Source organism: Phoca vitulina, unplaced genomic scaffold, assembly GCF_004348235.1.
Source record: "Phoca vitulina isolate PV1807 unplaced genomic scaffold, GSC_HSeal_1.0 scaffold52, whole genome shotgun sequence".
Classification (NCBI taxonomy): Eukaryota; Metazoa; Chordata; class Mammalia; order Carnivora; family Phocidae; genus Phoca; species Phoca vitulina.
This window is the reverse complement of record NW_022589755.1, coordinates 244,194-256,115: the sequence shown is the minus strand read 5'-3', so window position 1 is coordinate 256,115 and position 11,922 is coordinate 244,194. Positions and strand designations below refer to the sequence as shown.

The 11,922-nt window shown below is 55.1% G+C and overlaps 1 protein-coding gene across 2 annotated transcripts; it reads right to left on the bottom strand.

Annotated features, from left to right (window-relative positions):
• Window positions 1–3,235: 3,235 nt before the first annotated feature.
• ZNF837 (zinc finger protein 837) lies at window positions 3,236–11,922 on the bottom strand. 2 transcript variants are annotated; one of them, XM_032388614.1, is made up of 2 exons: window positions 11,843–11,909; window positions 3,236–5,015 (listed from the first exon to the last, which is right to left on the bottom strand). In XM_032388614.1, exon 2 carries the CDS (start codon window positions 4,973–4,975, stop codon window positions 3,395–3,397), a length of 1,581 nt encoding a protein of 526 aa, XP_032244505.1. In that variant the 5' UTR covers window positions 4,976–5,015; window positions 11,843–11,909; the 3' UTR covers window positions 3,236–3,394. The 2 variants fall into 2 exon arrangements, 1 of the variants encoding a protein (XP_032244505.1); XR_004297547.1 differs by lacking the exon at window positions 3,236–5,015 and adding an exon at window positions 6,284–6,734 and having other exon boundaries at window positions 11,843–11,922.

Below are 11,922 nucleotides of genomic sequence, written 5' to 3'. Positions count from 1 at the left end.
GCGCAGGGTGTCCGCGGAGGTGCTGTCGCGTCCCCTGGCGCGCCCTTGCGCCTCGCGGTACTCCCCACTGCGTCTGCGCAGCTGCGTAGTTCGTCCCCAGTCGCAGGCCCGCGTCCTTCGGTTCCTGTAGGGATGGTCCGGGGGCCTCTGGAACGCTGTAGGGTCCTCCGTTGCCATGGATACGCGCCGCCCTTTTCCTTAGCCCCTCCCTGCCTCATTTACACACCCAGAGGGACGGGGACACACACACACACACCCCGACGCCCAAGGTCGGCAGGATCTCGGACACAGGAAGCAGATCTGGAGAAAGAACTGTTCTGCAGCCAGAAGGATGCACACTCCTCACCCCTGTCCACTCTCTGGCCACCAAGTCCTCTTTACAACCCCACGGACCTTGTCCAGTAGGGGCCTGGCAGGGAGGGGGTGCGCATCTCACATACCTACGCGCTGGTCCAGCGGCAACTTCCTTGGGGACAGCGCGTCCAAGCTGGAATCGCTATTTGCTGTATAAAAGTTTCTCAGTTGCCCCCACTCTCAATCCAGGGGGTTTGGACAAGTGTGGATGCGGGACTCGGGCATACCACAGTCCATTCCCCTTGGCCCTCATGATTGATTCAGGATCGATATATGAGGAACTTCACGGGGCAGGAAGTTTTTTCTGAACTATTAGGGCTTCTATTTTCTGTGGAACTTTAAACCGTGAACAGCTATCGGCTAGTACAGCTGCAGCCTTTCTGTCCCCATGAAGGGAGAACTTGCCGACAATGGAGCCCATATGAGAAGCAGAATGAAGGACAGCGTATTAGTTCCCTATAGCTCCTGTAACAAATTACCACAAACTTATGGCTTAAAACAACGGAAATGTCTTCTTCCACAGTTCTGGGTGCCAGAAGTCTGAAATCAGTATCACTGAGCTGAAATCAAAGTGTCAGCAGGGCTGATGTCCTTCTGGAGGTCCTAGGGGGGAATCCGTATCTTTGCCTTTTTCAGCATCTATAACTGCATTCTTTGTATTCCTTGCTTATGGTCCCTTTTCCATCTTCAAAAAACTGGTTGTAACATCTCACTAATAAAATCTTTGACACAAGTTCATTTTATATTTGCACGGAGTCACGATTTCAGTTTTTAAAAAAGATTTATCCTGGGGCACCTGGGTGGCTCAGACAGTTAAGTGTCTGACTCTTGGTTTCAGCAGGGTTCTGGGATCAAGCCCCACATCGGGCTCTTTGCTCAGCATGGATCTGTTTGAGTTTCTTTCCCCCGCTCCCTCTGCTCCCCCCCACACACACTTGCTCTCTCTCTCTCTCAAATCAATCTTAAAAAAAAAAAAAAGATGTATCCTTTAACAGCAGGTAACTATAACTGCAGAAACAAACACTCCCAGGATCTCAATGGATCAACACAATACAAATGTCTTTTTTGCTCATGTCACAGTGTGAAGTGGTCAAGTGACCCTCCCAGAAGGCTGTCCTTGATTCAGGGACCCAGGCTCCTTCTATCTTGGGTCTTTGCTATTCCTTACTTTATGTCCTCCTCAGAATTTTCTGCTGAATCTCCTCTGTCCAGCTGGCTGATGAAACAAGCAAAAAAGATGATGTAGGCCATTTTATGTTATCCATCACTTCTGTCCATATTCCATTAGCCAGAACTCAATCGCATAGCTCCGTGTAACTGCAGGAAACCTGAGAAATGTGTTTGTGGATGCAGGAAGAGAAAAGGGGATTATGGGGCATTTTAGTCCATCTGTACCATAGGACCCACAATATGCCCTATATATTGAGGTTCATCTTGGCAGCACTCAGGGTCCAGTATAGTCCATCATATTTGGATTGAACTCTCCCAAGAGCCTCCTCATACCCCTTACACACTCAAGAGTTCTCCCCAGCACGAAGTCCCTGGTTTTGACTGAGCTCAGAGGCTCCTATACTCCTAGCCTTACCAGTAGCCACTCAACTCCTTGCCCAGGGAGGCAAGGGCAGATGAAGCAGATGCAGTGCCCATCCCTCCTACATCTGGGATGTGGGATGGCACCCATCTCCACAGTATCTCTAGCACTGCAGAGTGCAGCAGATGTAAAGTGCCCAGCCCTAGCTGTAATAGTGCCCTGCAAGCTGTGCCTGGGAATGGAGAGCCAAAAGCTTCCTTACCCCACGGGGCCTGTGCATCTTGCCCTTCCCAAGGTGGACAGGAGCTCCCGAATGGGAGACACAAAGTGAAGGGTGATTTGCAGGGAATTTGCTGCCGGATCAAAAAGCCTTACCTGGGAACCCTTTGGAAGTATATGAGGCCCATCCCTGGACTCAGTGATGAGCCCAGCTCTGCCCTCCCTCCAGGTGGCTCTGGCTGGGCCACATGGCCTCTGTGGGGCTCTTTGATATGGGGCCAGAGTTGTCCCTCCTCTCCCAGTTAGGGCAAGGATCAAATGGGGTGATTAACGGTAGAGTGCCCAGCACGGTGTCTGGCATGTAGTAAGCGCACCCAAAGTGCAGAGCCACGTGTCACTTTGGAACTAGTGTGGAGGATGGAGTGGGGAGGAAACTGGAATCATATACATACATAACTATACATACTGCTATGAAAGAACCATGCTACTTGCTCCAGGCCTCTGGTGGACTCCCACCTATGTGGTGGCCCCAGGGAATATGGCCGCGCATTTGGGTCTCACTCCTTGATTCCTCCCATGCAGCAGGAGATGGCATCCAGCCTGGAGTCCTCTGACAGAAGAGGAGCTCTGGCTGGACCACCTTGCTTTGACATAACATGATGAGGTCCCCATCTGCCAACCACAAACCAGACCAAGGCTGCCAGGGAATCCCTCTTCCTTCCAAGGGGAGCCCTCTGCATAGTGACTAGGAGCCACCCGGCGGCAGGGCAGGCAGAGGCCCTGCCCATGAAGCCCGTGGCCTTCGGCCCCGGGAGGGTCACAAGGTATGCCGAGTCCCCCTCCCGAGGCCCAGGGAGGCCAGAGGAAATATCTCGAAGACCGAAGGGAGGAGGCGGGGTCTAGCTACGCTAACGGGTGTGCAAACACCCAGAGGGTACCAAGGGCTAATGAAGGCCCCTAGGAAGGTGCAATGAGAGGTCCTGGGTTCGAATGTTACTTCCACCATTTTCTGCCTGTGCCCCCGGGGAGTCACTCCCCCCAGCCCCGCTTCCCCACTCTCCAGCCCACCGAGGGAGGCGGAGCAAGACTTCCGATAGCCCACGAAGCCGCTGGGTCACATGAGTGCTTCATTCCTGTGTTTATTAGCACTTCGCCAGAACCCATTACTATGCGCCCACTTGAAAGGGTCAAATAGAACTTGAGTCGGGGAAGCCTGCGGACGCAGTGAGTACCGAGTGAGGTTGAAGAAAGACGAGAACCGTTTCCTCAGGCTTCCGGAGGCGCGCGCGCTCACGAGGCCGCGCGGCCCGCGTGCCGCTTCCGGTGCTCGTTGAGGTTGGAGCGCTGGCTGAAGGCGCGGCCGCACTCGGCGCATGCGTAGGGCCGCTCGCCCGTGTGCGTGCGCCGGTGGCGGACCAGACTGCAGTTGCGCACGAAGGCCTTGCCGCAGTCCCGGCAGATGTAGGGCTTCTCGCCCGAGTGCAGGCGCTCGTGCTGGCGCAGCTCGGAGCAGCCCCGGAAGGTCTTGCCGCACTCGGGGCAGCCATAGGGCCGTTCGCCGGTGTGCGCGCGCTGGTGCTGCACCAGGCCCGAGCGGCCCTTGAAGGCCTTCTCGCACAGCGGGCAGGCGTAGGGCTTGGCGCTGCTGTGCGTGCGCTGATGCCGGCTCAGGTTCGAGCGCTGGTTGAAGGCCTTGCCACACTCCGGGCACGCGTAGGGCTTCTCACCCGTGTGCACGCGCCGGTGCTCCACGAGGTGCGAGAACAGGGCGAAGGCCTTGGTGCACTCGGCGCACTCGTGTGGCTTCTCCCCGGCAACGGGCACCCGTGAGGGCCCCTGGGCCCCCTCGCCACAGTCCCCACAGGGCGGGCACCCCACGAGGAAGGACCTCCGGGCCAGGGCCAGGCTGCGGCGGTGGCGCTCGGCCGAGTGTGTCTTCTGGTGGCGGTAGAGGCCGGAGCAGCGCACAAAGGCCTTGCCGCACTCGGCGCACTCATAGGGTCGCTCCCCGGTGTGGATGCGCTCGTGCTGCAGCAGGCTCGAGGTGCGCGTGAAGGCCTTGCCGCACTGGTCACAGACGTAGAGCCGCTGGGCCGGGGGGCCAGGGGCCTGGCCACACTGAGGACACGTTAAGGGGCCCTCAGCCATCTGCTGCTGCTTGTTGGAGCCAAAGCGCTTTCCGCAGCGCGCACACAGGAGGGGCTCCTTTGCCATCTGCGTCGTTTCCTGCGGGGCCAGCCGGGCCCTCCGGGTAAAGTCCTCGCTGCAACTGCAGTCCTCCAAGGGGTTCTGCTGGAGGAGGGTCACTTGCAGGGTCTTTGGGAAGGTCTGGGTGCCTGTGCGCTGGTCATGTGACCCATCCTCTGTGTGGATCTCGGACAGCTGGGTCCTGGGGCAGCACCAGCACAACACCTGGCCTCCACAGTGATCACACACCAGGGACTTTTCCTCAGGGGGTGTTCTGAGACGCTGCATCAGGCAGCAGTTATGGCTGGAGGCCCTGGTACCGACTGGGCACCAATAGGGGCCCTCCCCAGCATGTGGCCCCTGGGGAGTGACTAGGTCAGGGTCCTGAGAGGAGGTGGGGCCACATGGCTCTTGTACCAGGGGTCCTGCTCCTGCACTCTGGTGGGTCCCTGGACTGGGGCTCACACCGAGGCCCCAGCTCCAGGAGCCCCTGCCTTGGGGAGCCATCTTGCCGCCTGCTGTCCCTCCATGTAGGTCTCCCTCCTGAGAGGGGTGTCTCTTAGCTGGGTCCTCTGCCAGGGGCCTCAGCTCCATCTTGGGCCTCTCCTCCTGGCCCCTGTCGGCTCCCTGGAGATCTGCCTTGGGGATGCCTCCCTGCCTGGAGTTCTGGGCCCGAGCCTCCATCCTGGGGCCAGCCCCCAACACAGTGTCCTGGCTGTAGGATCTGGAAGAGCAGAGGAGAAATGGAGGTTGGCAGTTCCCAGGAGGGGAGAGGGGAGAACTGCCAAAGAATGATGACGCCAGGACTGATGGGGTTGCCCCCAGCTTTCCATAGCCCAGGGCAAGAAGAGAAGGAATGACATCAGGCAGTGAGAACCCTGGAGCCCCCTGCCCTGACTCCTGACACCTGCCAAGGTCTAGAATGTCACTGAGGCCCCAGAGAGCATCATCCTTCCTCTTTACAGTTGCTGGAGCATCATCATCCTTGGCTTGGGACCTCAGCAGCCCCTCCCTTTAGCAAGACATACCCCAGTTGCTCAACTGCCCACTCCCCAGAATCACATCTCCACTCCAGGAACCACCAGCTTCCTGGCAGCATGCCCTTCTGACTCCCTGCCTTGACCTGGCCCAACCCTATTCACCTGCCATCAGTCAGGGTGACTCTGATGTGCAGCGAACATATATGGAGACATCAGGGAGAGAAGGCCTACCTCTTGGGTAGGAATATAGAAGGGAAAAGCACAAGGGGCACCTGAGTGGCTCAGTCGGTTAAGCGTCTGCCTTTGGCTCAGGTCATGATCCCAGGGTCCTGGGATGGAGTCCCGCATCGGGCTCCCTGCTCAGTGGGGAGCCTGCTTCTCCCTCTCCCACTCCCCCTGCTTGTGTTCCTTCTCTCACTGTCTCTGTCAAATAAATAAATAAAATCTTAAAAAAAAAAAAAAAGGAAGACTTGCATGTCGATTAGGTTACTGATCAATGACAGTCACTAACAGAGGACTGACCTGTTAAAGAGGCCATGGTAAGAATGAGAATTCTTCCTATGTTCTTGTTACTTCCAGAACAAATACGGACCTGCCCAGCACAGCCTTTGGGGTATGAATATGGGACCACAGTAAATCAACACCTCACTGAGCATGAGGGCTCAGGTTCTTGTCTTTTTACTCTGTTCCCTTTTCTGTACAAGGCAGATATCCCTTTATCAAAAGTTCCAGAAATTTTGGGCACCTGGGTGGCTCAGTTGGTTAAGCATCTGACTCTTGATTTTGACTCAGGTCATGATCTCAGGCTTGTGAGACTGAGCCCCGCGTGGGGCTCAGTGCTGGGCATGGAGCCTGTTTAAGACTCTCTCTCTCCCTCTGGCCCTCCCCACCTCTCTCCCTCTTTAAAAAAAAAAAAAAGTTCTAGAAATTTGAGTCTATTTCGTGAAATGGTTTTCACCAACTCTCCCTTGACCGGCTTTTGCTTTTCTGTCATTTTTGCAGATTTCTAACAAGCACGTGCCTGGGGGCACCAGTGGCTTGAAATAACATGACTTGGAACTAAAAAGAATCAGGAAGCATTTAACCAAGTCTCTCTACACGTTTTCAGCCAACGAAACTTCAGAGCAACTGGATGTGGTTCTTTTCAGGACGCTGCTGCCAACCATCCCTGGTGGATTATTTTGCCCTTGGACATCACAACCACAATGGCAGAAATAGGTTGATGGTTAGTGCTCTGGAGGAAACTGTTTTGGGAGTGAAAATTAGACATACTGAATTGGTTAAAAGTGAAAATTGCAGAGTTGGACACGTTCCCCAGATCACGGGGGGTCAGAGAAGCTGCTCCGCCGTCAGTGCTCCGCTCTTCAGGAGGCTGCTTGCTGGAGCGTGGGAAGCTGAAGGGCCCACATTAAGGGTGGTTTGTCTGGTCACATGTTCAGCAAGTAAACAGTCTGGGGCATTTTCTAAAGAAACAAAGGTGACAATAAGGACAGGACCACACCGTGACCTGAGGTTTCTCAAACAGGCCTCACTCCAGTCACGTGATAACTACCAACCCTCCTGTAACTTCCAGGCCTGTGTGAGTCCGGCCTTCAACCCGACAGATGAGGCCACCTTTCTCCATCTGTACCTCAAAGCCACTTAGTGTCTGGGTTGACTAAGATTTCATGAGGCTACACTCGGGCCCATAAGGATACTGATCCCTGCTGGCTCTCTCTCCCGTGGGTGGCACTGATGGGGGCTAATACCTTGGAACTCCCACACCTTCCCCATTGTGGCAACTACCACTTTGTGCCTTTGTTTCTCCACCTGACAATTTAGCCACCTAGAGCTTGAGACCCAAGCAGAGGTGCTCGGAGCCCCTAGAGCAGACTTCAAGAAGGCAGGAGGACATCTGGGTGACACTGAACAATGGCATATTGTACCCCAGTGCCAGACTGTCCGTGGGGCCCTTACAGAGTGAGGCAGCAGGAGGATGTGAGGGACACATCTCTTTTCCCAAACACTTGTGGATTTGAGTCCGAGGATATTCTTTCCAGGTGGGAAAAGGCTACTCTCCTACCCTGTTATTGTGTTTATGCCTGTCTGCCTTGAGATACTGACTACGCAGCTCTCCAAAAGCAGGTGTGGGGACTGACATGGGCTAACTGGGGGAGCAAGCAGCTGTGGGCACCACCTGCCCACCACTGCTGACCACCCTAACAGTAGATGGACAGGAATCTAACCTGCAATGGACACCATGCCCAGGGCTGATGGACCCAGGCTCAGTGGCCATAACTCCTGCAGAGTCCTCACAGGCCCCACCTAGGCAAGGCCAAGGGACCTGGCTTCTCTGGAATGTGGAGCTTGCTGTGCAAATAAAAGAGACAAGCTGGGCGTCCAAGTTTCAAAAAGTGTCACTTGTACATTGGGACTGGCAAAGCTGTTGTACTGCATGGACCCACTGCAGGTGGACTGATTAGCCTCTTCCAGCGAACTCTCCACACTCAGACTTTGTCCGAATGAGGACAGATGGGCAGGAAGATCTGGCAGAAAAAAAGCAATTGCACAATGCACTCTCACACAGCTGGTGGGAATGGAAAATGATGCAACCAGCTACAGGGGAAAACAGCCTAGCAGTTCCCCAGAAGGTTAAACATGGTGGTACCACGTGACACAGCAGTTCCACTCCTAGGTATCTATCCGAGAGAAATGAAAACAGGCAGTCAAGCAAAAACTTGCATACAGATGTTCATTATAGCATTATTCATAACAGCCAAAAGGTAGAAATAACTCAAATGTCCATCAACGGAGGAATGGATACACAAAATGTGGTTTATCCAAACAAGTGAATATTACTCAGCAATAAAACAGAATGAAATAGTAATACATGGATGGACCTCAGAAAACATTATGCTCAGTTAAAGAAGCCAGACACAAAAAGACCACATTGTATAATTCCATTTATGTGAAAAATCCAGAATAGGCAAATCCATAGAGACAAAGGGTAGACTGGTGACTGCCAGGGGCTGAGGGAAGGAAGAATGGGGACTAATTGTTTAATGAGTATGCAATTTCATTTTGGGGTGCTGGAAATGTTCTGGAATTAGACAGTGGTTGCACAACATAGTAAATATATTAAAAACTAAAAATTGCACTAATAACCAACCTGAATTGTACATTTCGAAATGGTTCATTTACGTTATATGAACTGTATCTCAAAAAACAACAAAGGAATGCGCCCATGGCACAAAGTGTTCCTGCCTTCAGCGTGCCCAGCTGTCTGCTGTGGAGTAGCCGAGGTGAGTCCGCCCTCAACATCCGGGATGTCATCTGAGCCCCAGCCATAGGGACAGTAATGCATGGGACGGAGGGGTGTGTGTGTGTGTGTGTGTTTAACAACGCTTTTGTAACAAGAAAAACAAGGTCTTCAAAATTGCTAGGTAAAAATAAAATATTAACTTCTCCCACATGCCCAAGCTGACTGTACACCAAGCAGAGTTTTCACATCAGAAGTTAACCTCTATGTTAACAGCATTCTCCCCAGGTCCCAGACTTCTCTTCAACCAAGTGCCCCTTAATCCACTCATCTCAAGAAGAAAACTCTTGGTAGGAAGCTAGACACACCTGCTGTACCTAATGGGCAACAAGCTGGGACATAGGGAGATGCTTTGTGGTGTCTCAAGCCCCAGGGCACTGGCATCACTGATTTACAGGTGGGAAGCTGTGACTTGGCAAAGGCAAGAGCTGTGACTTGGAAAGGGAGCTCACACCCCATTCTGTCTGACCACGGAGCCCTGTCCTCCACACCCAGGCTAGCCCCTGGCTCTCCACCACCATCCACAGCATTCACCTTTTGCCTCTCTTTGTGGGCTTTGCCCTCTAGTGGGTGACTGCCAGTCACAGAGAGCTGTGCAAGGGAAGCCCATCCCATCCACCTCCCAAGCCTCCCCTGCACCCCCCCCACCCCCAGCCTCTGCCTCTAGGCATGCAGGTTCTGCAGGGTTCCTTGTCTGCCTCCCAAGAGCTGGGGTGACCCCTTGCAGGGGGCCAGGTACAGAGCTGTTGGGGAAGCCATAAGCACTGATATGGGGACGATCATTCCTTTCCTCCTCATACAGTTGTAACTCCAGGGTGAACTCTGGCCGCTCACAGAGAGGAGGGGGCCCCCAGTGACTATTGAGCAGCAGGAAGGCAGGCACCCATATTTCTGTGCATCAATCCTGGGGAGGAACCAGGACTTCTACAACTGTACTTTTTGGAAGCCCCATAGCCAGGATCCAAGTCCCTCTGGCATGATACCAGGTTGCTATGCCCCAGGTGTGAGGGAAAACAGGACCTAGGTGCCTGCCATGCTTCTGCCCCAGGGCTTCCAGTAAATGTTGTGCCTGCAGGGTTATGGTTGCTGGCCTCATATCCTGGTTTGCACAACAGCTGGTGGCCAGAGCAGGGCCCCAGGCCAGCATCCAGCATGACCTCCTGGAACCTCAGGGATCCAGAGGTCAAGGACCCACCAGGGTGGGAGAACACATCTGGGGCAGCCTGGCCAACCCGGGACAGCCAATCACCATGGAATCAGTGGACAGGCCAGAGGATGGGTGGCCTAGAGTGTGATGTCACCCAGGACTGGGCAGGTTCTACTGAAGGAAGTTGTAGTGGACTGAATGGTGCCCCCCGCCCAAAGATACATATACACCCTAACCCCCAGAACCTGTGGAGGTGACCTTAGTTGGGAAAGGATATTTGCAGATGTAGTTAAGGATCTTGAAATGAGATCATCCTGAATTCCCTGGGTAGGCCCTAAATCCAATAACAAGAATCCTTATAAGAGAAAGACAGAGCAAGAGAGAAGAGGTGGAGGCCACTACTGGAGTGATGAAGCCACAACCCAAGTTACATCTGAAACCAGCAGAAGCTAGGACAGTTGCATGGGATGGTTTCTGCCTCAGAGCTTTCAGAGACTGGAGCCCTGATGATGTCTTATTTCAGACTTCTGGCCTCCAGAACTGAGAATAAATTTCTGCTGTTTTAAGCCACCCGGTTGGTAGTAATTTGTTATAACAGCCACAGAAAATTAATAGAGACTGGTCCAGCACCCTTCATAGGATGAATGGGTTTATGTGTGGGGGCTCTCCTGATCCCTGGTGATGTGGAGTCAGGTCACTGCTCCGTGCAAAGGGTCAGGTAAGACTGGGTGGTCCCAGGAAAGACCAGCAGCTCCCACCTAGCAGGAAGAAACCCTGAACTCACACAATGTGGGGACCAAGGGTCACCCATTAGCCATGTGCACAGGGCATCTCCAGACTGTCCCCAGACACCATGCTCCCGTAGGTGGCTTCCTCTGTCCATCTACCGTGACAGAAACCTGCCTCCCAGCATCAGACACAGCAAGTGGAAGCTGCAGACCATGGCTGAGTCTCCCTGCCTCTCTTGCCCTGCTCCCAGCCTGCACCTTCAAACTACCCTACCTGTCTGTACCTGGATGACCTTCCAGTCATCGACCTGGGATCTGAGGCTGAGCTCGGCAAGGGCTCCTGGGAGCCTCTCTCCAACCCTGCACTGCAGCTGTCCCAGATGTTCTCACAGTGACCTCCCATCTGCCCTGGGTGAGCATGCCCTGCACCCTGAGTGTTCTCCCAGCCTTTCTAACGCTCTCCGGGGCTGCTGGTGGATGGGAGCAGGACACGAAGCAGCCACCTTCGGGCAAGCAGGGGCTGAGAGGTGAACGCGACCCAGGCTGAGCCCTGCAGAACTACGTGACAACAGCACATGGGGAAAAGGTTAGTGAGGCTGGCCGTCCTCAGGGCTTGGACACACCCCACTGAGGCTGATAACCATCTGTCCTGTCCTACACTGTACAGCTGGACGGGCAGGGCACAGCCCGGTAGGGCAGGAGCGCCCCGAGGGCGGGCACAACTCCGCTCTGCGCCCGTCCTCCCCATGAAGCCTCCGCCGTCATGGGCCTGGCCCTCTGGCCATCATCGGTGTCAGGGTCGGGGCACGCGGCGGAGCCGAACAGGGGACTCTCACGGGCAGTGAATGAGAGGAGCGCAGGCAAGAAGTAATGAACAAGGAGAAACTTGAAGTTAGTGCGGTGAAGAACAAACGCGGGGCAGCGTGAGAGCGTGGCAAAGAGCGGCTTCTTCGGCCTCCTCGCGAAAGGGACAGTGGGACTGGGACTGAAGAGGAGCCGGTGTCTGAACCCAAGCAAAGGCCGGGAGGCGGGACCACAGGCGACAACAGGGAGGCCAGTGTCGGCCAACGGGAGGATATGAGCTTGACTCTGACAGCCGCGACGGTGGGTGCGGGGCCTGGTGCCTCCCCACGTGGGGCTCAGTCTCCACGCTCAAGATGGGGTGCGCGGCGGCCGGAAGTAGAGCCGACAGGCCCGCCCGGAACTGAAGGCCCGACCCGCCGGGGCCAGCCCGGACCCTGGGCAAGAGGACCGGAAACGCGCGAGGGAGGCCTCCGCCCCGAGCCCGCGCGCTGAAGGTAGGGGGTGGGCAGGAGGATAGCGGGGAAGGCGCGCTCAGCGCCCGGAGGATCCCGCCTCGCAGGCTGGAGTCGCGGGTACGCGCCGAATGCCACTTACTCGCTCGGGGGCGGCCCGCACGGGTCCCCTGGTCCCCGCCCCGCACGCAGCGCGGAGCCTTCCACCCTCCTCCTTCGGGC